The following is a 27,648-nucleotide window of genomic DNA, read 5'->3' on the forward strand; positions in this document are numbered from 1 at the left end:
AACAAATGAAGAAAATAATTTTCAAGTAACTGTAACAATTTTTTTCTCATCTTATTTTTATTCTATTTTCTTTTTTTTTCTTAATTTTTTTTTTGTTTTTTTTATTCTCAAGTTAGTTAACATACAGTGTAGTCCTGGCATCTGGAGTAGAACCCAGTGATTCATCTCTTACATATGACACCCAGTGCTCGTCCCGAAAAGTGCCCTCCTTAAGTGACTGTAACAAGATTTAAAGAAGGTTTGTAATGAAACAGTGAAAGTGAGGCAGAGAAGCCCCAGAAAATGAAGATAAAGGCTGGCTCAGTATCGGTTTTACTTAAGCCAGTACTGCATATTTTCCCAGGACCCTTGATCACAGATGTCCCTAAGGCTTCAGGGAAAAGCAACTGTGAATAGAGACTAGAGTCCGGGGAATGGCAGCAACCAGGCTTCATTTTCTATTTGAAAAGAAAGAATGATCTCTGACAGGTGAACTCACAGTTCCAAATTTGTCCCTTGCCCCCAGAAAAATAAAACAAACTAAGAAACAGGACGTGAATCTGCAGCTGAGAAAGTGGAAAAAGTGTTTTTAATTCAAAGTTATCACTAGGAAGAGTAATTTTGTTTTCCAGGAGGCACAGACCATCCATTGCTAATCTAACAAGTAATTCTCCTCCAATGTTCCTCATAAAAGTTTTCAGATTCATTGTTAGAAAGAACTGTTTCAAAAGAAGTAAATCCAATTCTCCCCATATGCAGTTCCAAGTAAATTACAAGAACCATTCAACATGGCTTATGTTGAATGTAACTTCTTTAAAAAAAGAAAAGGAAAGAAACAAAGAAAAAGAAAAGAAAAAAGAACGAATGAACGAATGAAAAAAGCAGTTAGAGGGTGACACTTACTTGCAGTAAGAAGGTGACACTTACTTGGTGAGATTTGTGATGTGTGGGTAGTTCATCACAAGTCCTCTCAGAAACTCTGATAAATCTTTGTACGAGTGGTATCGGTAAAGAGCCAGATTTGAGGAGGACCGTAACATGAGGCTTTCCAAACCATTCTCGGCTGAAAGGTCTTTAATTAAAGTTTCAAACTCTTTAGTGGTTGGATCACTGGCATCATCGGTGTTGGTGCTGTCCCCCTTTCCCTTCTTTGATTCATTGTTTGAATCTGCTGAGGATCGAACAAGTGTGAAGTTGACCTGAATAGCACCTTCACTCTTTACAGTCACATTCTTGGTAACTGGATTATACCTGTAATAAAGGGGAGATTAGAGCCATGCTTCCACAGGTGGAGCACCTATGCTTTGCAGAAACAGAGGGCTGCAGAGGATATGTGAATCCTTGAGATAAATCCTATGAGAGTCAAATTTTTAACATTGTGATAATTTATTATTTGTTTTAAACATAAATTAACAAAGAACAGGCATGGGTAAACTGTAAAATATGAGTGGGTTTTTAAGATTAAATATATGACCTCAAAAGAAAGTTAGTATTTGCAGTAAATGCTCCACGTCTCCTGGAATCTGAGTTCAGTTGTCTGTCATCAGGGTATACGGTTGGAAAAATTTGAGAGGTACTAACTTAGGACATTAACTACCAAACACATCATTCTTGCCCTATTTTTCAGATATTTTGCTGCTTTCGTTTTTCTAATACTATGACAAAATGGAAGAAAAACAGAAAAGACCTCATTTCTCATTAGTGTGAAGTTCTAATCCATACATTTTATGGACCAATAGATATTTGAAATCTTTTTTAAAAAAGGTAGCAGTAACTAGAAATATTTTCATGTTCTTACCCTTACTTCAATATAATGTTCAAGCTAACTCTTCAGAAATAAGATAACTAGTAAGGGAGGGGAATAATATCCATTTGTAACATCTATGCTTGTTAAAACACAAAAAAGAAAACTACAACACGGTAAAAATGATGCATTTTGGATTAAACAGGTGGTTCTGATTCTAAGCTGTTTGTAAAGGGTAGAGAAGATAAAGAAAATTAAGTTTTATCCAAGGAAAAAAGTCCTAAGTTCATTGTCTCTTTTTTTTTTAAAGTAAATATATCTTTGTAGAAGTAAAACCTGTAAAAAAAAAGATGAAAATGTCCTTTCTTAGAGAATTAGAAATAAGAAAGAAAATTTCACCAAAGCAATACCTCAACATAATAAAGGCCATATATGAAAAACCCACAGCTAACATCATACTCAATGGTGAAAACCTGAGAACTCTCCCTCTAAGATCAGGAACAAGACAAAGATGTCCACTCTTGCCACTTTTACTTAACAGAATACTGGAAGTCCTAGCCATAGCAACCCCGCCCCCCCCCAAAAAAAAAGAAAAAAGAAAAGAAAAGAAAGAAAAGAAATAAGATGCATCCATATTGGTAAAGAGGTTAAACTGTCACTATTTGCAGGTGACATGATATCATACATAGTAAATCCTGAAGGCTACCCAAAAATCTACTAGTAGTAATCAATGAATTCAGTAAAGTTGCAGGATACAAAGTACCCAGAAAGTTGCAGGATACAAATACTACCCAGTAGCATTTCTACACATTAATAACAAAGTAGCAGAAAGAGAAATTAAGAAAACCATCTATTTACAATTGCATCAAAAAGAATAAAATACCTAGGAATAAAACTAAACAAAGAGGTGAAAACCTGTACTCTGAAAACTATAAAACACTGAAAAAAGATATTGAAGATGACACAAACAAATGGAAAGATATTCCATGTTCATGGATTGGAAGAATCGATATTTTTAAGATGTCCATACTACCTAAAGCAATTACAGATTCAATGCAATCCCTATCAAAATACCAATAGCATTTATTTTTACTTTTTTTTTTTATTTTGAGAGAGGGAGAGAGAGAGAGAGAGAGAGAGCATGTGAGCAGGGGAGAGGCAGAGAGACAGGGAGATAGGGAGAGAGAGAGAATCCCAAGCAGCTTCCATACTGTCAATGCAGAGCCCAACATGGTACTTGATCTCACAAACCATTAGATCATGACCTGAACTGAGATCAAGAATTGGATGTTTAACCTACTGAGCCATGCAGGTGCCCCCCAACAGCATTTTTCATAAAACTAGAACAAATAATATTAAAATTTGTATGGAAACACAAAAGACCCCAAATAGCCAAAGCAACCTTGAGAAAGAAAAACAAAGCTGGAGGTATCACAATTCCAGATTTCAAGATATACTGCAAAGTTGTAGTAATCAAAACAGCATGGTATTGGCACAAAAATAGACAAATATAGATCACTGGAATAGAATAGAGAGCCCAGAAATAAACCCACACATACATGGTCAATTAATCTATGATAAAAAAAAAGGCAAGAATATACAATAGGGATAAGGTAGTCTCTTCAATAAATGGTGCCGGGAAAACTGGACAGCCACATGTAAAAGAATGAAACTGGACCACTTCCTAACACCATACACATAAATAAATTCAAAATGGATTAAAGACCTAAATGTGAGACCTGAAACCATAAAAAATCCTAGAAGAGAACAGAGGTAGTAATTTTTCTAATCTTGGCCAAAGAAACATGTTTCTAGATATGTCTCCTAAGGCAAGGGAAACAAAAACAAAAATGAACTATTGGCACTACACCAAAATGAAATGTTTTTTGCACAGTGAAGGAAATCATCAACAAAACAAAAAGGCAACCTACTGAACAAGAGAAGACATTTGCAAATGATATATTCAGTAAGGGGTTAATATACCAAATATATAAAGAACTTATACAACTCAGCAGCCAAAAAACCCCCAAATAATCCTATTAAAAATTGGGCATAGGACCTGAATAGACATTTTTCCAGAGAAGATATATAAATGGTCAATAGGCACATGAAAAGATGCTCAACATTACTAACCATCAGGGAAATGCAAATCAAAACCACAACAAGATATTACCTTACACCTGTCAGAATGGCTAAAATAAAAAAGATAAGAAATAACAAGTGTTGGTAAGGATGAGGAGAAAAAGAACACTTTTACACTACTGGTGGGAATGTAAACTGGTATAGCCACTGTGGAAAACACTATAGAGGTTTCTCAAAAAATTAAAAATAGATTCTGTGTCTCCCTCTCTCTCTGCCCCTCCCCCATTCATGCTCTGTCTCTCTCTGTCCCAAAAATAAATAAAAAACGTTGAAAAAAAATTAAAAAAAAATTAAAAATAGAAATACCATATAAGCCAATAATGCCACTACTGACTATTTGCCCAAAGAAAACAAAAACAGTAAATTGAAAAGATACATGTACCCCTATGTTTATCGCAGCATTATTTATAATAGCCAAGAGATGGAAACAACCTAAGTGTCCATCAATAAACCAATGAATAAGGAAGATGTGGTGTATATACCCAGTGGAATATAATGTAGCCATTAAAAAAAGATGAGATCGTGCCATTTGCAACAGCATGGATGGACCTAGAGGGTATTATGCTGAGTGAAATCAGTCAGACTGAGAAAGCAAATACTGTATGATTTCACTCAGATATGGAATCTCATAAAGCAAACTAATAAACAAAAAGCAGAAACAGACGCATAAATACAGAGAAAAATCTGATAGTTGTGGGGGGCAGGTAAGCAAAATGGGGGAAGAGGAGTAGGAGTTATGGAATGAATAAGTCATAGAAATAACTTATTTCTATGTTATGGACTTCCAGTTATGGAATGAATAAGTCATAGAAATAAATGGTACAGTACAGGAAATACAGTCAATGGTATTGTAATAGCATTGTATAATGACCAACGGTAGCTACACTTACAGTGAGCATAGCATTATATAAAGACTTGTTGAATCACTGTTGTATACCTGAAACTAATGTAACATTGTGTGTGAACTATACTCAAATTAAAAATACTTTTTTTAAATAGAAAAAAAAGAGAATGGTTTAAGTGTGGATAGAAAAAAGTGTGAAAGAGCTTTATTTTTTTTTTAATTTTTTTTTCAACGTTTTTTATTTATTTTTGGGATAGAGAGAGACAGAGCATGAACGGGGGAGGGGCAGAGAGAGAGGGAGACACAGAATCGGAAACAGGCTCCAGGCTCCGAGCCATCAGCCCAGAGCCTGACGCGGGGCTCGAACTCACGGACCGCGAGATCGTGACCTGGCTGAAGTCGGACGCTTAACCAACTGCGCCACCCAGGCGCCCCATGAAAGAGCTTTAAAAGGGAACAAATGTATGGGTGGCTCACTAGGTTGAGTGTCCGACTCTTGGTTTTGGCTCAGGTGATGATTCCAGGGCTGTGGGATTGAGCTCTGCATTGGGCTCTGTGCTGACTGTGGAGGCTGCTTGAGATATTCTCTCCCTCCCTCTTCCCCTCTCCCCTAATCTCTCTCTCTCTCTCTCAATAAATAAATGAAAATAAAAGGCAACAAATGTAACTTCTAGTCATTGGACATGACTAGAAGTATACAGTAGAGCAGGAGTCCTTTTTTCCCAACTAACAGGTGCTTCCCAGAATTGTTACCAATAGTGAAGGAAATTACTCACATCTAGACAGGGAGCAGTGGACCTGAGAGGAGGAGGATAAAAGAGGCCACTGTCCAAAGTGCATAATTTCACAGATTTCTTAAATGTGATAATTCATGTACTCACTTTATCACTAGAGGAGATTCAAATGGGTAACCAGCTCTAAACTTCCCAGCATGAATCTCAGGGTTGCTTGGCTTCTCTGGGGCTTTCTGGCAATAATCTTCTAGAATACAACCATGTTTGTCTTTCCTTAAGCACTCAATTTCTTTTCTTTTTATTATATGAAATTTATTGTCAAATTAGTTTCCATACAACACCCAGTGCTCATCCCAAAAGATGCCTTCTTCAATGCCCATCACCAACCCTCCCCTCCCTCCCACCCCCCATCAACCCTCAGTTTGTTCTCAGTTTTTAAGAGTCTCTTAAAGCACTCAATTTCAAAGTATTCATTCACTCACCCTCGAGCAGATGCTGTGATCTTATAAGTTCCTGGAACCAAGAGACGCCAGTAATCTCCAGTTTTGTAAGTAGTCACTGGGTGATTAATTTCAGCAACGCTAATGGTGGCATTTAATATACCCCTGCCGTCCGTGGCATCTAGGACAAATCCTTTGACACCTTGATGAACCTGGATAAAGTACAAGGACACCCACATGTCAATGGTAAAGATCATCATCTAATTATTTTGGGAGCTTACATCCCAAATAACAGATTGGTAATAAAATAAACATGTGGAGCAAAGAGGAATTTAGGAGTTGACAGTAAAGGTAAACACCCATTAAACAAAGTATTCTAGTTGCTGAAAGGCTAATTTTTCATAGGTTATGTTTGTCTTTATCATGAAGAATATAAATAAGACTGTTTAAACTTTAGCACTTCTGACAATTTCAGTATATAGGGCATTCTACAAGAAAACTGTCCTGGCCTCTTTAAAAGGGAAATGTCATTTTTAAAAAATGGAAGGACGGGGGCGCCTGGGTGGCGCAGTCGGTTAAGCGTCCGACTTCAGCCAGGTCACGATCTCGCGGTCCGTGAGTTCGAGCCCCGCGTCGGGCTCTGGGCTGATGGCTCAGAGCCTGGAGCCTGTTTCCGATTCTGTGTCTCCCTCTCTCTCTGCCCCTCCCCCGTTCATGCTCTGTCTCTCTCTCTGTCCCAAAAATAAATAAACGTTGAAAAAAAAAATTTAAAAAATGGAAGGACGATTATAGATTAAAGTGAATAAAGAGATGTAATAATAAAATGCAATGCATAAACCTTGACTAGATCCTGGTTCTGAAATATAGCTATGAAAAGACATTTTGGGGGAAAAGAAGGAAATCTGAATGTGGGCTAGGTATTAGGTAATATTAGAGAATTACTGTTAATTTTCTTCAGTGAGATAATGGCACTTGAAGATGTCATATAGAAGAATATCCTTATTCTAAAAGATGCATTCTGAAATATTTAGGGGTGAAATGCCATAACAGCTGCAATTTATATCGAAATAGTTCAGGAATATATGTGTATGTGGGTAAGTTTATATAAATAAAACAAATGCAGCAAAATGTTAAAAACTATTAAATCTAGGTATTTATTAGTAACAACTTTTCTATGTGTTTAAAATTTTTCATAATAAAGTGTTTTAAAAAATTAGTATGCAAACTCATAGCCTTTATGCCAGTCAATGCAGCAAAAAGAATAAAGCAGAAAAGTACTGGCACAAAGTATTAGATTACCCTACTAATTAACTAATATTAGCATATTTCTTACAGTCTTTACCTATTGGTCACCAAGCATATTCAAACAAAAGGAAATTAATCATTTCAACAGTGAACCACTGGCAAAAAGAAAAAGAATAAAGACACTTACCCCCTAGCCCATCTTTCTATCACTTGACAAATGCTTAGGGGTGTATCCAATTTATGTCAGTCTTTTATAAAGACAGAATAAAAAGTCATTATCCATTAAAAGCGAAACATCGCTACCCTGTTTAATCATTTTCAACTCTTGCCTGCATGAGCTCTTCAACTCATTTTCATCCATGCATTTTCCAGATAAAAATACTAAAACATGAATAGTCCAAACTGGAATTCAGAAGAGCATATTTGAAAACCACCGTGTGAAAACTACATGTACACACAATACACACATGTATTTTTGCTCTTGGGAGAAATTTCATACTTCACTCCTTAATAGTTACCTGTTTCATAAACTGGATTAGAGATCTTCGATTCTGTTCCCAAAATTTTGGCAGATCTTTCTCAAATGGGTATTTCACACAACCTAGCTCAATAGTCACTTCAAAGCAATTTGTTTGTAAATAGTTCCAGTCCTGCATACCACCTGGAGGATAAAAAATTAAAATCAGTCACTCTGAAGAAGTAGAACTAGATCCCATCCCAAAAGGTAAACAACATTCCTAGTAAAAAGCTAAATCCATCTTTTCTTAGCATTGGTTGAAAAACAATAATATGTTCATTTGAGAGCTCTTTGATGCTTGTAGTACAGGTAAGACACCTGTACCTTCATGTTCAAGAAGAATTCAAGTGTAGGGGCGCCTGGGTGGCTCAGTCGGTTAAGCATCTGACTTCAGCTCAGGTCATGATCTCAGGGGTTGTGAGTTCAAGTGCCACATGAGGCTCTGTGCTGACAGAGCCTGGAAGCATGCTTCAGTTTCTATGTTTCTCTCTCTCTCTGCCCCTTCCCTGCTTGCGCTCTGTCTCTCAAAAAGAAATAAACATTAAAAAAAAAAAAAAAAAGAATTCAAATGTGGCTTACACTCTTATCAGCACATCTAAGGTTTTTTGTCATAGCCAGAGATAAAATATAACACTTTCATGAAGTTTTAGTACACTATCTTTACTCAAAATTTTTTAAAAATGTTTTTATTTTATTTTTGAGAGAGAGAGAGACAGAGTGCAAGCAGGGGAGGAGCAGAGAGACAGGGAGACACAGAATTGGAAGCAGGCTCCAGGCTCTGAGCTGTCAGCACAGAGCCCTATGTGGGGCTTGAACCCATGAACTATGAGATCATTACCTGAGCCAAAGTCGGACACTTAACCAACTGAGCCACTCAGGTATCCCAACATGTGTCAAATTTAAAAATAGTTGAAAAGGTTATTTGAATGTTTTAAATTATTTAAACAATATTTTTAAAGGAATGATATTTTCTCAAAATTAAAAAATCAGTAAGAAGTGGCACCATCCAGGGTGACAGAAAATCCAAGTTATATGGCCTTGGTATTAAAGAATGTTTACCTGGGACATTATACCAACTAGCTCCATTTGTTATTCCATGAGGAAAGTATTCATTAGGGTACATATTCTTGCAGGGTCTACCTTGAAACATCTGGGCATTTTCCTGAAAAAAAAAATTAAAAATCTTTATTTATACTTGTTTCCATCTACATCAAAAACTACAGGAAGGATAAGGAAAAACAATAAAAGTGGTTACCAATAGGGTGTATGTGGGGGTGGGAATGGGGTGGATGGAAGCATGGGAAGCAGTCAGACTTTTCAATGTATATCTTTCTATGCCATATATAAACAACCCACCTGGATTAAAATACACACACACATACACACAAATATATATATATATATATATATATATATATATACATATTTATGTATATGTATATATATATACATATGTATGTATATATGTATATATATATTTGTGTGTGTGTGTGTATGAACAATCCCCCCTTTCATAAACTTAACATACCAATTATAAGCTTATGATCCCATTGCTTTCTTTTTTTAATCCCATTGCTTTTTAAAAAAATGTTTACTTATTTTGAGAGAGAGAGAGAGAGAGAGAGAGAGAGGCAGAGAGAATCCCAAGCAGACTCCATGCTGTTAGCACAGATCCCAACATGGGGCTCAATCTCACAAACTGTGAGATCTTGACCTGAGCCGAAATCAAGAGTCAGACACTTACCCAAGTGAGCCACTGAGATGTCCCCCCCACCACTGCTTTCTTATTGAATAAAAATTATTATTTTAGATTACCTTAATAATTGTGCCATGCTCTTTTGCTTTCTGGTTTTTCCACTAAAGGCTTACATACATCTATGTCTTTATCTCCATTTCCATCAATATCTATCCATTTAATTATAAATTATATAGATATACTACTATATTAATATAACATATATAATATAAACCTACATAAAAAAATTTAAAGGATAAATTTAAAACTACAAATAGGATTTTTAATATATTCTTCCTACATCTTAGTGGATCATCTAGTATAAATCTGACTCTAGACAACATAGTTCTAGGAAGTAGCTATTAACATTTTGACTTTATTCTCAGAGTAATAAAGAGCCACTAAAAATCTCTGAAGAAAGGATGATATGTGAAGTATTCGTGGCTCTAGGAAATTTATCCTAGTAATAATGTAAAAAATAAACCAAAGCCAGGGAGATCCATCAGAGTACTACTGAAACAATCCAAGTGTGAGATCATGAGCCCCTGGATTTGATTTTACCAGTGCATTTTACCATCTCCTTTAATTCTCGTTACTCTGATAATTGTTTTTAAACCTAAATTAATTTTTTTCAAGCAAACAGTGTGACAAGTTAAAGAAGACTGGGGGTGAGGATCTAACTGTCCAGTCTCAGACCACACAGTCTAAAAGTAATATACCAAGATACTAAATGATGGATAGTCTTTAGGTTTGTCTTCTTCTTGTTGCTTGCCTGTATCTTCTAATCTTTTTACAATAACTTCCATTCTATGAAACAGTTTTTTAAAGAGGCATTTACAGAGTGGTGACAGGTAAAGCAATTGGATGCAATTGCCAAGACAGTAAAACGGCTGAGGACAGAAGATGGAGGGGGAAAAAAAGGAAAAGAGACAATGTCCAGCCAACAAAAGAGAAAAAACAGCTTTCTATTATACAATGGGACAGAGATCAAGGGAAGAAGACAATAGTGTCAGACTTCAGAGGTCAAGAAAGTTAAGAAAGAAAGAAAGAAAGAAAGAAAGAAAGAAAGAAAGAAAGAAAGAAAGAGAACAGATTTCTGGTAAGCCTCGATGGGGCACCTCCAGGTAAAACAATGTAGGCAGAAGACAGATGACAAGAAACTGAGAGGAGAGAACAATAAGGGAGTGGAGATAAGAGACTACTTCCTTTTCTTCTTTTCTTTTGATTTCTCTTGAACTAATTTTAGATTTGCAGAAAAGTTACAAAAATAGTAGAGTTTTATATACCCTTGATCCAGCTTTTCCTAATGTTAGCATCTTGTATACCCATAGTACAGTTACCAAGATAAGGAAATTAATACTGGAATACTACTATTAACTAAAGTAAACTAATTTTTATTAAAAATCAGTAGTTTTTTCCACTAATGCCTCCTTGAAATTTTCTTGTCACTTGATATCTGTCACACTGTACAACAGAAAGCTCTGTTTCTTTCACTTAATTGAATTCATTGAATTTCATTGTACTTAAAATATAATAAAAGTTATTGTAGAAAGATTAGAAAATTTAGGAGCACAAAAGGAGAAAAATATAAGCCCAGAGATCATCAGTCAGTTAATATTTTGGTATATAACTTTTAGACTTTTTTTTGGCTTACATATAAACTGGGATGATTGGGAATGGATGCCCCATCCCTTAGTCTTAAGGTTCTCAAAATCTGCTTTATTCAAATATAATTCACGTACAACTCAACTCACCCACTTAAAGTGTGCAACTCAATGGTTTTTGGTATATTCACTGAATTGTGTGACAATCTCCATGGTAAATTTTAGGACATTTTTATCACCCCAAAGAAATCCATACTCATCAGCACTCCTCATTTTCCTCCAACCTCTTCCCTGCCCCTCCCTGCCTCCCAAGCCCTAGGTAACCACCAATCTATTTTCTGTCTCTATGGATTTGCCTGTTCCAGAAATTTCATATAAATGAATCATACAATATGTAGTCTCTTGTGACTTATTCTTTCACTTAGCATAATGTTTTCAAGAGTCATTCAAGTTGTAATTCATATCAGTACTCAATTCCCTGAGTACTCTTCCACTGCATGAATATACCATATTTTGTTTATCCATTTATCAATTGATGGACATTTGGGTTGTTTCCATTTTTGCCTATTATGGAATGCTGCTATGACATTCATGTACAGTTGACCCTTGAATAACATGAGGGTTAGCGGTGCCAATGCCCCCACACAAAAATCCAGGTATAATTTCTGACTCCCCCAAAACTTAACTAGTAAAAGCCAGAAGTCTTACTGATAACGTAACCAGTGAATTAACATATATTTTATATGTTATATGTATTATATACTATATTCTTACGATAAAGTTAGAGAAATGTTATTAAGAAAATCATAAAGAAGAGAAAATACATTTGCAGTACTGTACTGTATTTACAGAAGAAAGTCCACATACAAGTGGACCCATGCAGTTAAAATCCCTATTGTTCAAGGGTCAACTGTACAAGTTTTGTGTGGACATATGTTTTCACTTCTCTTGGGCATATACCTAGAAGTGGAACTGTCAGGTCATGTGATAATTCTATATTCAACACTCTTAGGAACTGCAATACTGTTTTCTAAAGCAGTTGTGTGCCATTTCACATTTCCACCAGCAATATACAAGGGTTCTAATTTCTCCACATTTTTACCAATACTTGTTATTTTCCATTTTTTAAATTATAAGCAATCCTAGTGGGTACAAAATAGTATCTTATTGTGGTTTTGATTTGCATTTCCTTGACAGCTAACGATATTGAGTATCTTTTTGTGTGCTTCTTGATAATTTGTATATCTTTAGAGAAATGTATATTCAAATCCTTTGCCCATTTTTCAATTAAGTTGTCAATCAGTTCAATTAGTTATAAGAGTTCTTCACATTCTAGATATGATTCTTATCAGATACATAATTTTCTCCTATTTTGTTGGTTGTTTTTATAGCTCCTTGATATTCTGTTATGTATTGAATTCTGGCCCCCTAAAAAAGATATGTTGGAAGTCCTAACCCCAAAGACTTCAGAATGTGACTATATTTGATTACAGAGGTATTCAGGTTAAAATGAGGTAATTAGAATGGGCTCTAATCCAATATGACAGGTATCTTTATAAAAAGAGAAAACTTGGACACAGACACAGGGAGAATGCCATGTGAAGACAGAGGAGTGGAGTAATCCGTCTAGAAGCCAATGAATGCCAAAGATTGCAAGCAAAACAACAGAAGATATGAAAAGACAAGGAAGAATTCCCCTACAGGTTTCAGAGACAGCTTGACTTTGCCAACACCTTCATTTTGGACTTCTAGACTCTAGGATTAAAAGACAATAAATATCTGTTGTTTTAGGGCACCCGGTTGGTAGACCTTTGTCACAGCACCCTTAGGAAACTAGTATAGCATTGTAGCAAAAATGTTTTTAACTTTTGATGATATTCAATGTATATATATTTTTGGTTACTTGTGCTTTTGATGTCATATTGAGGAAACCATTGTCTAACCCAATGTCACAAAGATTTATTACTATATTTCTTCCAAAAGTTTTTTTAAAAGTTTTAATTTATTTATCTATCTATCTATCTAGAGAGAGAATACAAGCAGGGAAGGGGCAGAGAGAGAGAATTCCCAGGAGGCTCTGTGCTGTCAGCACGGAGCCCAATGTGGGCCCGATATCATGAACCATGAGATCATGACCTGAGCCAAAATCAAGAGTCAGGTGCTCAAGCTACTGAGCCACCCAGGCACCTTCTAAAAGTTTTTTTTTTTTTTAAGTTTATTTATTTATTTTGAGAGAAAGTGCGAGCATGAGCAAGGGAGTAGCAAAGAGATGCGAGAGAGAGAATCTCAAGTAGGCTCCATGCCAGCCAGTGTGGAGCCTGATCTGGGGCTCAATCCCATGAACTGTGAGATCGTGACCTGAGCCCTAAACCAAGAGTCAGATGCTTAACCGACTGAGCCACTCAGGCACCCCTATTTTTTTCTATAACTTTTATGGTTTTAGCTCCTACATTTAGGAATATAATACATTTTGAGTTAATTTTTGGGTGTGGTGTGAGGAAGGGGCCCAAATTCATGCTTTTGCCTGTTCATATCCATTTTTCCCATCACTATTTGGTGGAAAGATTATTATTTCTCCATTGAATTGTCTTGGTGCTCTTGTCAAAAAATCCATTGACCATACACGTAAGAGTTTATATCTGGACTCAATTCTATTTCATTGATTCCTGTGTCCATCCTTATGTCAGTATCTCAGCACTTAATTACTATAGTTTTATAGTAAGTTTCAAATTGGGAAGTATGAGGCCTTTAACTCTTGTTATTTTTAATTTAATTTTATTTTTTTAATGTTTTATTTTTTTATTTTAGAGAGGGGGGGCGGGGCAGAGAGAGAGCGGGACAGAGGACCCAAAGCAGACTCTGTGCTAATGGCAGAGAGCCTGATGCAGGCTTGAACTCACAAACCGTGAGATCGTGACCTTGAGCCAAAGTCAGATGCTTTGACCAAGAGAGCCACCCAGGTGCCCCTATTTTTCATTTTAGAGATAATTTTGTCTTTTTCTTCAATTTCCTTCCTGAGTTTTATCAACTGTTCTTCATTTGTTCCTATCTTTTTTTTTTTTTTCCATTTCTGTTTTCATCTCTTAAATATCTGAGTCTACATGGTTTTTCATATTCTCAATGGGTGTTTGGGTATATTTCATCTGTTTGGAGTGCTGACTTACAGTTTTCTTCTGCTTCTTGATTGTTTTTTGGTCCTAGTAAGGTTTCCTCAGGCAATATGTGTGAAATTTCATTTCCCGATTTTCTGAAATGCTTCTCCATGGATTTTACTTACCTCTTGTTCATTTTTATGATACTGGGCTGTTATACATGATTCTTAGTTAATGGTGTCTTTTTCTGTCAGTCTAGCAGTCAAGGCACTTTAGTGTATTTCTGTTTTTTTGTTTATTTGCCTTGATGTAGGATGGAACTGTAGGTCCTCTGATTTTATGGTTCTCTTCTATCTTGGACAACCCTATATTTCCCCTTTTTCCTTCTTTTACTCTTCACATTCCAATGGTCAAAGAGCACTTCTTCATTTCTTTTCACCTTTTTTCTGCTCCAGAAGTTAAGAGTTTGGAAGATTTCCCTTTGAACCTATTCTTTTAAATTGTGCCTGTCCCTTTAAATTGCACCAGACCATGTAAGTTGTATGTTCTTTGAAATCTCTTCCCAATATTCCCATGCTCTCATCTGCCCAGTTACTATTTTATTTAGGTTTCAGATTTCGGGGGTACTTAAAGTTTGGTGGTCATTTCATCACCTTCAGGGTTGCCCTTCACAAGTCCCCCTCTTCTGTCTTCACAGAGTGTCTCAGTCTGCTTTTCCTCATCATGAAGCTATGGCAGGGCACAGGGAGGGTTGGGTGCATGATAGATCATGACACATCACAGCTAAGAGAAAGGAAGCTGTGAGTAAAGACTGAGGATTTTAATTATCACCTTTCCCATTTACAACAGAAAAAACAAAGGCACAATATTCCAGAGGAGGCAGGATGTGGTAGGATCAAGAAATGGAGGAGAATATGGGAAAGACATCAATCGATAATACCTGAGAAGACAGAATCTGAATGAACTCACATCAGATTATTCAGAGTTCTATCTATTTAGTTCAAGGTACAGTGATCTACTGAGAATAAGGGGAGTAAAGCTGGGATTAGGAGGCTCAGGTAGAGGATAAAGGTTGAGAATCGCCAAAGTGTCTAGCAGCAAAACATGAAATACTGTCAAGTAGAACTGAGGGTTCAGCTGAGGCTAGAAAGCATACATATGTATGCAGTGTTGTCAATTTCCATGACTGTGTGACTTTTCTGGGATGTAGAAGAGAGACAGTGGCAATTACTAAGGACCGGACATTGGCAAGGCAGGTATGTCAAAGGTATTCCAAACTGTAAGTGAGGGCATCACTAAAGTGGATGTCCATGGGGTTTAGCTGGGTAGAGAGTAAAATCAAAACAATTCAAGGTCAAAGAAAACAAAAAGAGGCTAAGGAACTAGAAATCACAATAAGGATAAAAAGCAGAACTATAAGATTGGGCACCAAATGTGCAAAATCTGACCACTTAGATTTTATTTTGCTATTTAGAGGGTATCCCACTCTTCTCTTAGGCCATGAACATCCCTCTAAAAGTGGTGCGCTCAAACAGAAGACAACTATTCCTTAAAGTGTAATAATAGACATACTCCCCTGTTAGAAACTCTCAACAAGGTCCACTTGTGCAGAAGGAAGGTGTGGAAAATGTAAAACAACAGAAAGCTGTGATTAGAGACCACAGAGTTACAGTATTAATATCCTTTGCCTATAACCAATGGAGTCACAGACTGAGTCTGTAATAAGACCAAAAATTGAAACTAACAAGTCTAGTTTCCAAGCCCCAACTTTTAACACAGTATCTAAGAACAAGTTTTAAATTAAAACTTCACACAAACACACAAATATGACATTTCTGATTGTAAAAGTAGTGTATGTTCATTACAGAAAGTTTAGAAAATACGGTAATTTCTACCTGCTTTCCCTTTCTACGTTAGTACAGTCTTTTCAATGGCTTAGACTAGTGGTTGGCAGTTTTTTTCTGTAAAGGGCCAGAGAGTAAAAATTCTAGGCTTTACAGGCTTGAAAGTGTCTGTTTCAACTACTCAACTCTACCCTCTGCACCTATTGAGATGAATGCTGTGTTTTTATTCTTTAGTCTACTAATATGGTTCATTACACTGACTTATTTTCAAATGCTGAAAGAGGAAGCAGTCACAGACAGTACGTAAAAAATAAAATATGGTGTGGCTGTGTGTCAATAAAATTTTATTTACAAAACCATTAGTGGACTGGATTTGGCCCTAGAGCTGTAGCTTGTCAACCCCTACCTTAGACACTTTACTAGATTTATAACTTAAGTACTAGTCAAATGAAATAAACTAGCATGCTAATTAATAATTTTTAGTTTATGAGGATTCAGGTACTATGCTAAAAACTGTAGATGAAAAGACATTACTTGAGCTTAAAGGTTAATGGGGAAACACACAGTACATTCACAGTGAGGTGGAAAACAGGAGAAAAAGAGGTAATACTGCCTGAAAGGAATCATGGAAAGACTTAACCGAGGAGAAAGCACTTGACCTGTGTCTTACAGGACTTTGTTATAATGCATTTTTTAATTAAAAAAATTTATAGCATTTTATGTTTAAACACGACCCTACCTTTGAATAAGAAAGTGCTATTTGTTGAAACACAGCATCATCTGGTGATTTACTATATGTGGCAAGCCCTTGTTCATCATCATCAAAAGGGTAGTTCACTACCAAAGAACCTGCAAGGGAACAAAGGAACATGTACCATGATATCTCTTTCAAGATGGATCTTCAACATAAATAAAGTACACTTTCACAATACTGCCAGAGACAGGAAACCAATACAATTTTCCAAAGCTAATTTCCTCATTAGAAATAAAAAAGCTGCTAATTTCCTCAACAGAAAATCAACTGGATAAGTAAAATACTAAACAGCTATGCATGACACTTAGAATTTACCTGAACTTCTAGGTATAATTTACATGTCAGAGCTGAACCAAAAGTATACAGGGTGAATTTAAACAATTTTACTCTTACAATAATTAGGATCAGAAAAGATGAGCAAAATTTGATACTTTTTCAGTAAAATTCAGACATTTATAATGGCATGGAATTTTAAGATAAGAAATGATCCCTGAAGTCCAATTAATCCATCCTCTTCATTTTGCAGATGTGGAGTCTAAAACAGAGAGGTTAAATGACTTATGTATGCACAGCAGAGCCATCCCTGATCTACACTCAGAAAAAACTGCTAAAAATTTCCCATATGCTCACATTAGGAATTAGTCCATTAGAGTTATAGCATATGATATTTCATGACTTAAGGTAAAGAAAGTGATGCTTTAAGAAAGCAAGCAAGCAAGCAAGCAAGCTTTAAAACATATGTAAAGGGTGCCTGGCTGGCTCAGGTGGAAGAGCATGTGACTCTTGATCTCAGGGTCATGAGTTCAAGCCCACATTGGGTTTAGGGATTACTTAAAAGTAAATAAATAAATAAGTTTTTAAAAAATAAAGAAATAAAACGTACATAAAGAATATAAAGTCCCTTCATGCTCCCCATAAAGCATAAACAAGTTAGGGTGCTTCTCAGACGAGAGCCCTGATGGAATCTCTTATTTTCCTATTAGTCACACTGTTTTCCTTTATTCATCTGTCCATTTATCCTTCCTTTACTAAAGCCACTCATCTTTGCCTTTGTTATCACACCACTTCATGGAATGGAAATGAAAGAACATATTCAACTTGAATTCAGATGAAGTAATCCTGTGGTAACAAATACCAGCAAACATTTATATAGAGATAAAATTATTTAAGAAGCAAGTATGAAGAACTATGCTCACTCTATTCCCCAAAATAGTTCTAACGAGAACAAGTGTACTTCAATACCTCTTCTACAAATTTAATGTACCCCCAAAATTTAATTTCACCCCAGAACTATGACCCATATCTAAAAATTTGAACAGAGAAAAGTCAACATCAACTTCTACTCAATTCTTTCAAATGGCTAATTTTCTAAGGACAGAAAAAAAAAGTCATAAAACATCTATTTCTATGAAACAGTCTACTTTTAGAAAATAATTAGTATCAACTCAAAAAGCAGGGACAACAACAAAAGATAAATTTGTCTTCATCAAAATTAAAAACTTCTGTGTGTCAAATGACATTATTAAGAAAGTTAAAATACAATGTATATAGAATGGCAGAAAATATTTCCAAATCAGCAATCTGATAAAGAACTCTTAGAGCTATATAAAGAACCCTTAGAGCTCAACAAAAAGACAAAAAATAAATAAATAAATTGGCAAAAGACTTGAACAGATATTTCTCCACAGCAGATATACAAATGGCCAACAAGTACATGAAAAGATGCTTATTATTAGTCATCAGCAAAATGCAAATCAAAACTACAAAATGGGGGTGCCTGGATGGCTCAGTTGGTTAAATGACTGACTCTGGATTTCAGTTTAGGTCATGATCTCACAGTTCATGGGATTGAGCCCCACGCTGGGCTCTGTGCTGATAGCAAGGAACCTACCTGCTTGGGATTTTCTCTCTCCCTCTTTCTCTGCCTCTCCCCTGCTTGCACACTCTCTTTCTCTATCTCTCTCTCCCTCTCTCTCAAAATAAATAAATAAACTTAAAAAATAAAACTACAATGAAAAACCACTTTTTACTCACCAAAATGGCTAGAACATAAAAAACAGAAAATAACAAGTGTTGATGAGGATGTAGAAAAACTGGAACCCCCGTACATTGCTAGTAATGTAAAATGGTTCGGCTACTGTGGAAAATGGTTTGGCAGTTCCTTAAAAAGCTAAACATGCAATTATCATATGGTATTTCCATCAAAAAGCTAAACATGGCTAAATGAAATCAGTCAGAGAAAGACAAATACCATATTATTTCACTCATATGTGGAATTGAAGAAACAAAACAAAGAAAAAAAGAGACAAGTCAAAAAGCAGACACTTAACTACAGAGAACAAACTGATGATTCTTGGGGTGGGAGGGGAGAGGGGATGAAATAGATAAAAGGGATTAAGAGCACACTTATCATGATAAGCACTGAGTAATGTATAGAATTGATGAATCACTATATTGTACATCTGAAACTATAATAACACTGTATTTTAGCTACACTGCAATTAAAATTTAAAAGAAAAAGCACTAAATATGGAATTACCCAAATTAATTGAAAACAGGGATTCAGCTATCACATGCCATTGCTCAAAGCAATATTATTCACGATACTGAACAAGTGGAAACAACCCAAATGTCCTTCAATGGAAAAATGGATAAACAAATTGTAGTATACACATACAATAAAATATTATTTATCCATAAAAGGGGATGAAGTACTAATAAATGTTACAATATTAATGAACTTAAAAACAGTATGCTAAGTGAAAGAAGACAGACACCAAAGATCACATATTGTATGATTCCATTTCTATGAAATATCCAAAATAGGAAAATCCACAGAGACAGAACATAGACTAGTTGTTCCCAGGGCTTGAGGGTAGGGGAAAATAGGGAGCAACTCCTTAGTTTCCTTTTGGCGAGATGAAAATGTTTTAGAGCTAAAGATGATAGTTGCACAACATTGTGAATGCACTAATGTTACTGAATTGTTCACTTAAAATTTTTTTTAATGTTTATTTTTATTTTTGAAAGAGAGAAAGTGTGTGAGCACGGATAGGCAGAGAGAGGGGGGACACAGAATCCGAAGCAGGCTCCAGGCTCCAAGCTGTCAGCATAGAGCCTGACATGGGGCTCGAACTCACAAACTGGAGATCATGATCTGAGCCAAGTTGGATGCTCAACTGACTTAACCACACAGGCGCCCCTGAATTGTTTGCCATAACATGATTAATTTTGTTATGTGAATTTCACCTCAATAAAAAGTAAGTATCAAAATTTACAAAAAGGTATCTTACTTTTCTCTATATTCTCTCAAAATCCTTCTAAATTGTTGACAGCAAAGAAATCCTATTTGAAATTTCTTTGCTAAGATTTCAAAACCCATTTAAGATTTTATGATGAGTAAACAAAACATGTCATGGACAAAGAGGGGAAGATGGCGGCAGAGTAAGAGACTCTAGGCTTGCCTTGTCCCACAAATACAGCTAGAAAACTATCAAATCATCCTAAACACCCCAGAAATTGATCTGAAGATTGGAAGAACAAATTCCACAACTAAAGGTAGAGAAAAGCCACATCAGAGAAGGCATGAAGTGCAGAGATATGGTTTAGGAGAGAAATGGATCATGTCTACTGTGGTGGGGAGGGAGCCACAGTTTGGAGAAGGGTGAAAGACAGACCGACACACGGGATGTACAGGGAAAATGAATCCCCATAGCAATTGGCTTGGAAAGCAAGAAGGCTTGAATTTCATGAGTTCTTGCAAACAGTAGGGTGTAAAGCCTAAAGTTGTAAAGGTCAGCATGTTTGGTTCTGGGAGAGCTCAGAGAACACTGAGGTTGTTCTTAGAGAGAAGGCAGGGTAAACAGCTTGTGAACATAGTGTGGAGACAGTGATCTGAAGAGCACCTGGGGCACACAGTAGGGAGGTTATTTGTTCATCTTGGAGTGTGTCCCAGAGAAGCAGCATTCATGTCTCCATGAAGTCTCTCAACTTCTCCAGGAACAAAGAAACTGGCCAGACCCATCTCCCTCCCCTGTCCTTCAGCATAAACACAGAATCATCTTCAGGAACCAGTGCAGCACTAACACATGCTACCTAACTTGCTTACACCAAGCCCCACTCTCTACTCCCTGCCTTCCAACCCCCACCCCCCCCTCCTCTCCTCACCCCACCCCCGTGTTCTGGAAGAACCATCCTTCCCAGTCTTACTTGCTTGAGTCCCAGTATGGTGGGCCCCCACCCCCAGATGACCAGCTCAAGCCCCTGCCCATATGACAGCTCTCAAACCTTGAGTTTTGTGGGGTCTTTGCTCTGGTGGTGGCAGCAACAGGTCTCACTTCACAGGCAAACCAGAGCACACCTAGTTAAAACTCACCACATTCAAGGCAAGTACAAAACACTGGCCACAACTGGCAAAGATAGTCTCTGCAGACAACTGGCCTGAAGGATAAAGCAGACAGGACAAAACAGCAGAGCACACACAGCACACACTGAAGACACTCCTGGAAGTGCCAAGCCCTGCGTAACAGGAGACACTACACTACATGGCAGGGCACTACAGGACCTCTTCATGAGGCCATTACCCTCAAGAACAGGAGACGTAGCTAACTTCCCTAACATGGAGAAACAGCCCAGAGACTTAGACAAAATGAGAAGACAGAAATTTGTCCCAAATGAAAGAATAGGACAAGGTTGGCTGACGAACTAAGTGAAACAGATATAAGTAACATACCTGAGAGAATTGAAAGCAATGATCATAAGGATAGATATGGAATAACATAGAGACAAAGGGCTTAATAAATGATATGAGAAGCATACTTGATGGAATAAACAGGACAGAAGAAGCATAGGAATGAATTAAGGACTTTGAAGACAGAGTAATGGAAAGTAATCAAGCTGAAAAAAAGAGAGAAAAAAGAATTATGCAAAATAAGAATAGATTTAGGGAACTCAGTGACTCCATCAAATGTAATAACATTTGTATTATAGGAGTACCAGAAGAAGAAGAATGAGGAAAGCAGACAGAGAATTTATTTGAAGAATTGATAGCTGAAAACTTCCCTGATCTGGGGAAGGAAACAGATATCCAGATCCAGGAGGCAGAGAACCCCCAACAAAATTAACAAAAGCAGATCCACACCAAGATATATTGCAATTAAAATGGAAAAATACACTGATAAAGAAAAATATTAAAAGCAGCAAGACAAAAGAAGACAGTTGCATACAAAGGAAACCTCATAAGGCTATCAGCAGATTTTTTAGCAGAAACTTTCCAAGCCAGAAACGAATGGCATGATATAGTCAAAGTGTTAAATGGGAAAAACCTGTAGCCAAGAATATTCTATTCAGCAAGGCTATTATTCAGAATAAAAGAAGAGATAGAATTTCTCAGACAAACAAAAACTAAAGGAGCTCATGACCAGTAAAGCAGCCCTACAAAAAACATTAAAGAGGACTCTTTGAGTTAAAAGGAAAGACTAAAAGTGACAGTATAAAGGTAGGAAACATAAAAGCAGTAAAAATGAATATTCCTGTAAAAAATCAGTCAAGGAACTTATAAAATAAAAGGATGTAAAATATGACAGTATAAACCTAAAACATAGGGAGGAGAGGAGTAAAGAATAGGTTCAAACTTAAACAAACCATCAACTTAATATAGACTGTTATATGTAGAAGATGTTATATACAAACCTAATGATAATCACAAATCAGAAAGCACTAATAAATATGTAAAGAATAAAGAGAAAGAAATCCAAATATATCACTAAAGATATATGGAAACCATGGAAGAGAGAAAGACAAGAAAGGATCAGAGAAAATCATCAGAAACAATCATAAAACAAGTAATAAAATGGCAATAAATACATAGCTATCAATAATTTGAATGTAAATGGACTAAACGGTCCAATCAGAAGACACAGAGTGACAGAATGGATTAAAAACAAGATCCATCTACATGCTGCCTACAAGAGACTCATTTTAGACCTAAAGATAGCTGCAGATTGAAATTGAGGGAATAGAGAAACATCTAACATGTGATGGATGTCAAAGGAAATATGGAGTAGCAATACTTATATCACACAAAATAGACTTTAAAACAAAGACTATAACAAGAGACAAATGATACTATATAATAATAAAGGGGACACTCTAACAAGAATGTATCACAACTGTAAATACTTATGCACCCAACTTGGAAGCACCCAAGTACACAAAAAGGTTAATAACAAACATAAAGGAACTAATCGGTAATAATACAATAATAGTAGGGGACTTTAATACCCCACCTACATCAATGGACAGATCATCTAAATAGAAAATCATCAAGGAAACAATGGCTTTGAATAACACACTGGACCAGATGGATTTAAAAGATATATTCATCCTAAAACAGCAGAATACACATTCTTTTCAAGTCCACATGAACTATTCCCCAGAACAGGTCACATATTAGGCCACAAAATAAGCCTCAACAAATTTTAAAAGATTGAAGTCATACTATGCACCTTTTCTGACCACAGTGTTATGAAACTAGAAATCAGCTGCAAGAAAAAAATCTAGAAAGACTGCAAATACACGGAGGTTAAATAACATGCTACTACATAATGAATGGGTCAACCAAGAGATAAAATAAGGAATTAAAAAGCACATGGAAACAAACTAAAATGAAAACACAACAGTTCAAACCTTCAGGATGCAGCAAAAATGGTTCTAAGAGGGAAGTTTATAGCAAGATATGTAATGGAAAGAAACATGTCCACATGATTGAAGATGTATTTCCCCCCACGCCAATGACAAGATCGTGATACCACGTGTTGAAATCTGTAAATTATTTTCACTGGAATGTAACTAGTATTAAGTTTTCAGATTTAGCCAACATGATATGTGACATATACTGAGAATATTCTTTGAAACTCAAATAAAAAATATTTTCTGTCAAATATGGTATGAAATATATTAAAAATTTATTTGCCAACCAGGCTATAACTTCATAATTCCTATTTGGGTATTTGAGAATTGTTCATGATTACCAATTGTAAAGATATTTTTTCCTATTACTGGGAAGCTTTCAAAGCAGTTTTTGGAGAATTTCAATTTACTTCTTAAATACAAATATCATAACTGTGTACTGTCATTCTAAAATGTCAGGTTAAAAAATAAATAGAATAAAAAATAAAATAAAATGGCAGGTTAATCTATATGCCATCAAATTTCAACTGTAATACTTCATTGGATATTCTAACATATATTGACACTAAATTACTTCCCCATTACCCCTGGTGCTAATACCTTCACTTTTTTTTTTTTTAACAGCTTTATTGAGATGAACAGTTGACCTGTGAACAACAGAGGTTCAAATTACACAAATCCATTTACATGGGGATTTTTATTGATAAATACAGTACAGTACTACAAATGTACTTCTCTTCTTTACTATTTTCCTAATAACATAACATTTTCTTTTCTCAAGCTTACTTTATTGTAAGAATACGGTATATAATACATACAACATACAAAATATGTGTTAACCAACTATTATTGTTATCGGTAAGGTTTCTGGCCAACAGTAGGCTGCTATTTAAGTTTTAGGGGAGTCAAAAGTTAAAACGTGAATTTTCAACTGCGCAGGGGGCCTGTTCCCCTCATGTTGTTCGGAGGTCAACTGTGATTCACGTAACATACAATCCATCCACTTAAAGTATATAATTCAATGTTGTTTACTATATTCACAGGGTTGTACAACCATCATTACTTTCTAATTACAGATAATTTCATCATGCCAAAAAAACCCCTGTACCCATTAGCAGTCACTCCCATTTCCTCCCACCACTATCCACTATAGCCTGAGGCAACCATTAATCTATGACCTATCTCTATGGATTTACCTGTTCTGAACATTTCATAAAATGTAGTCATATACCATATGGTTTCTAGTGACTGGCTTTTATCACTTAGCATATTTTCAAGGTTCATTTAAGTTATAAAATGCACCAGGACTTCCTTGCTTTTCATGGTCAAATAATATTCAATTGTATGGGTATACTACATTTTACCTATCCAATCATCAGTCCATGGATATCTGAGTTGTTTATACTTTTGGGTTAAAATGAATAATGCTACTATGAATATTCATGTACAAGTTTACATGTAGACATATGTTTTCTGTTCACTTTGGCATTGACACTTTCATTCTTACTTACAAGCCCTAGTTGGACATTGTGATGATTTTTAATCTTGACCTCTCATTCTATTCATCTAATCAATTCTTGCTGAATTATATGAAGGTGTGTAAGCCCAAACACTACATGAGAATAAGGCCAATGTGCTGTAGTTAAATACATAGCAAGGAAAAAATAAAAGAATGTCTTATAAACCTACATAAAAGGGTTTATTAAATTTTAGGGAAAAAAGGACTAAAGATTTCCAATTTGTTAGTGTTTAATTTTTCTGAATCACAAAGAGTATGCTACTAAATTCCCAGTGAGAGAGACAAATATAAAACACATGTGAGGGATAAATACAAAACACTTGAAGAACTAAGCAAGGGCAGGGAGAGAGGCAGGGAAGAGAGGAGGGTGAGAAGGACAAGGGGAGAGAGAGATAGGGAGGAGGGTAGGAGGGAGAAGAAAATAGGGAAGGAGTATGTGGGAGGGGAAGGGAGAAAACAGCCAGAAAACTAGCTTAAAAAGCAATGAGAAAAGATCTTTATTACTGTCTGCTGCAAAAGCAGTAACAGGATACCAGTTTTGAGACAGCCTAAGACTATAAACAGATAAAATTCCACCAGGATTTTCAAATGCTCTCAACAAGAATTAATTACTGGAATATCAAGTTGCTATTACCTCCATGCAGGTTTGCTGACAGTACAAATGGATAGGACTTCATCCAGCTCATTACAGCAATAGTTTCTGGTTGGGTAGGATCTGTGATCTGAAAGAACTGGTCTGGGAAATTTCGGTTCAGGTCAAAGTTGTTGCTGTTGTTTCTGCCAATTACACTCACGGAATCTCCTGTATGATAAAGTGCTCAAATTTAAGCCATGTTTCACTTACATTTTAATCCAACACATACTACTTCAGCTAATCTTAACTCAAAGGTAAATGTGAAATATCAGGCTTCACTCCGAATAAGCACACTATGATTAAAAGACACATCTTTTTTGTATTGTACATTAATAAGGTGTTATCTCTTCCAGATCTTTTGAACAGAGAAGTAAAACCATTATCTTTTCATTTCTGCCCTCTGTTCATACTTTGAGAGGAAAAAAAATCCAACTATATAAATTATATTGTTAGTACTACTCAACTGTCAATAATCCATATACAATGACATGATCACAAAGTTGAGTGGACACGACTGATCAGAAGGAAGTTCTATTTTACCGGTACATAGGTCACTAAAACATTGTAAAGAAACAGACCAAATGGAAGTAAGAAAATTGTGGTTTGCTTACACTAACATATCATGAAAAGCTAATCAAGAACATAGTTGGAAGTTTAACCAGATGGAGAAAAAAGGGTTGAACTTAAGTTTATGTCCCTTTAAAAAGGAGTGGAACCAGGGGCGCCTGGGTGGCGCAGTCGGTTAAGCGTCCGACTTCAGCCAGGTCACGATCTCGCGGTCCGTGAGTTCGAGCCCCGCGTCGGGCTCTGGGCTGATGGCTCAGAGCCTGGAGCCTGTTTCCCATTCTGTGTCTCCCTCTCTCTCTGGCCCTCCCCCGTTCATGCTCTGTCTCTCTCTCTGTCCCAAAAATAAATAAACGTTGAAAAAAAAAATTAAAAAGAAAAAAAAGGAGTGGAACCCTATTATTATCATTATGATGAGAAAAATCTGAAAGTGAGTGAAAAAAACATACATTATTTTTTAGTAAATAAGAGCCATTACCAAAGTGGAAAACTCCATTAAATATAAACTTGATAGGGGCACCTGGGTGGCTCAGTCGGTTTAGCGTCCAACTTCAGCTCAGGTCATGATCTTGTGGTTCAAGAGTTCGAGCCCACATCTGGCTCACTGCTGTCAACTTATCAGCACAGAGCCCACTTAGGATCCTCTGTCCCCCTCTCTCTGCCCCTTCCCTGCTTGCGCTCTCCCAAAAATAAATACATTTTAAATTATATATATTTATACATATTTATGTATATATATATGTATATATATGTATAAACTTGATATCATAATTGTTGACTGAACTAGCCTATCTTTTAAGAATACAAAAGCTGCAACAATTATATATTATAAGAACAAAATAAGAAGAAATTCTGAGGAAACAACCAATTCAAATTCTCTTCTACTCCCAAATGATCATAACATACGATGATCGAAAAGGTCAGCATTAATAGACGCCTCTTCTTTACCTTCCTGGGCCTTTTCATACCCATCAGGATTCATGGATGGCATAAGGTGAATTCGAGTGCTGAGAACTAGATCCGTCACTTCAGGGTCTGTTCCAAAGTTCTTACAAAGGTATTCAATGAGGTTCAACAGCAGTTCTCGTCCAACCACTTCATTTCCATGCATATTTCCAATGTACTTAAATTCCGGTTCACCTGAAAACAAAACGATTACATGGAAAAGTCTTTTTACCTTTTTTACCTTTTTATTTATCATGGACTCTATTTTTTCCCCAACACATACAAAGACCCTGAACTAAAAATTTTTTAAAAGATATATTTTGGCAAAAGAAGCAGTTAAAAGTATGTTATAAAGCAGCTTCCTTACTAACATATATGTCTAAGCAGGCTCAAAGCATACACAAACAGACACACACACACACACACACACAGACACACACAAAGACACACACACACCCATATAATATGGAAATAAAAATACTATTAGGAAAAGACATGAATAGACACTTTTCCAAAGAAGACATCCAGATGCCTAACAGACACATGAAAAGATGCTCAACTCATCATCAGGGAAATACAAATCAAAACCACAATGAGATACCACCTCACACCTGTCAGAATG

At 36.1% G+C, this 27,648-nt stretch overlaps 1 protein-coding gene across 2 annotated transcripts in view; it reads right to left on the reverse strand.

Annotated features, from left to right (window-relative positions):
- Nucleotides 1-27,648, reverse strand: part of CPD (carboxypeptidase D) — an 81,167-nt gene that overhangs the window by 18,878 nt on the left and 34,641 nt on the right. For both annotated transcript variants that reach the window (XR_006962274.1, XM_047080678.1), the window contains exons 6-12: nt 27,030-27,221; nt 25,518-25,685; nt 16,660-16,769; nt 8,705-8,807; nt 7,647-7,789; nt 5,926-6,095; nt 907-1,230 (exon numbers count right to left, since the gene is read on the reverse strand). Coding sequence is in view for 1 of the 2 variants with exons in the window: in XM_047080678.1 (XP_046936634.1) it covers nt 907-1,230; nt 5,926-6,095; nt 7,647-7,789; nt 8,705-8,807; nt 16,660-16,769; nt 25,518-25,685; nt 27,030-27,221 (1,210 nt within the window). In the remaining variant the exon portion in view is untranslated. The remainder of the gene's footprint in view (nt 1-906; nt 1,231-5,925; nt 6,096-7,646; nt 7,790-8,704; nt 8,808-16,659; nt 16,770-25,517; nt 25,686-27,029; nt 27,222-27,648) is intronic.

Source organism: Lynx rufus, unplaced genomic scaffold (genome assembly GCF_022079265.1).
Source record: "Lynx rufus isolate CCGP_SWC_20201006 ecotype Redwood Valley unplaced genomic scaffold, mLynRuf1.p SCAF_18, whole genome shotgun sequence".
In the NCBI taxonomy this organism is placed as follows: domain Eukaryota; kingdom Metazoa; phylum Chordata; class Mammalia; order Carnivora; family Felidae; genus Lynx; species Lynx rufus.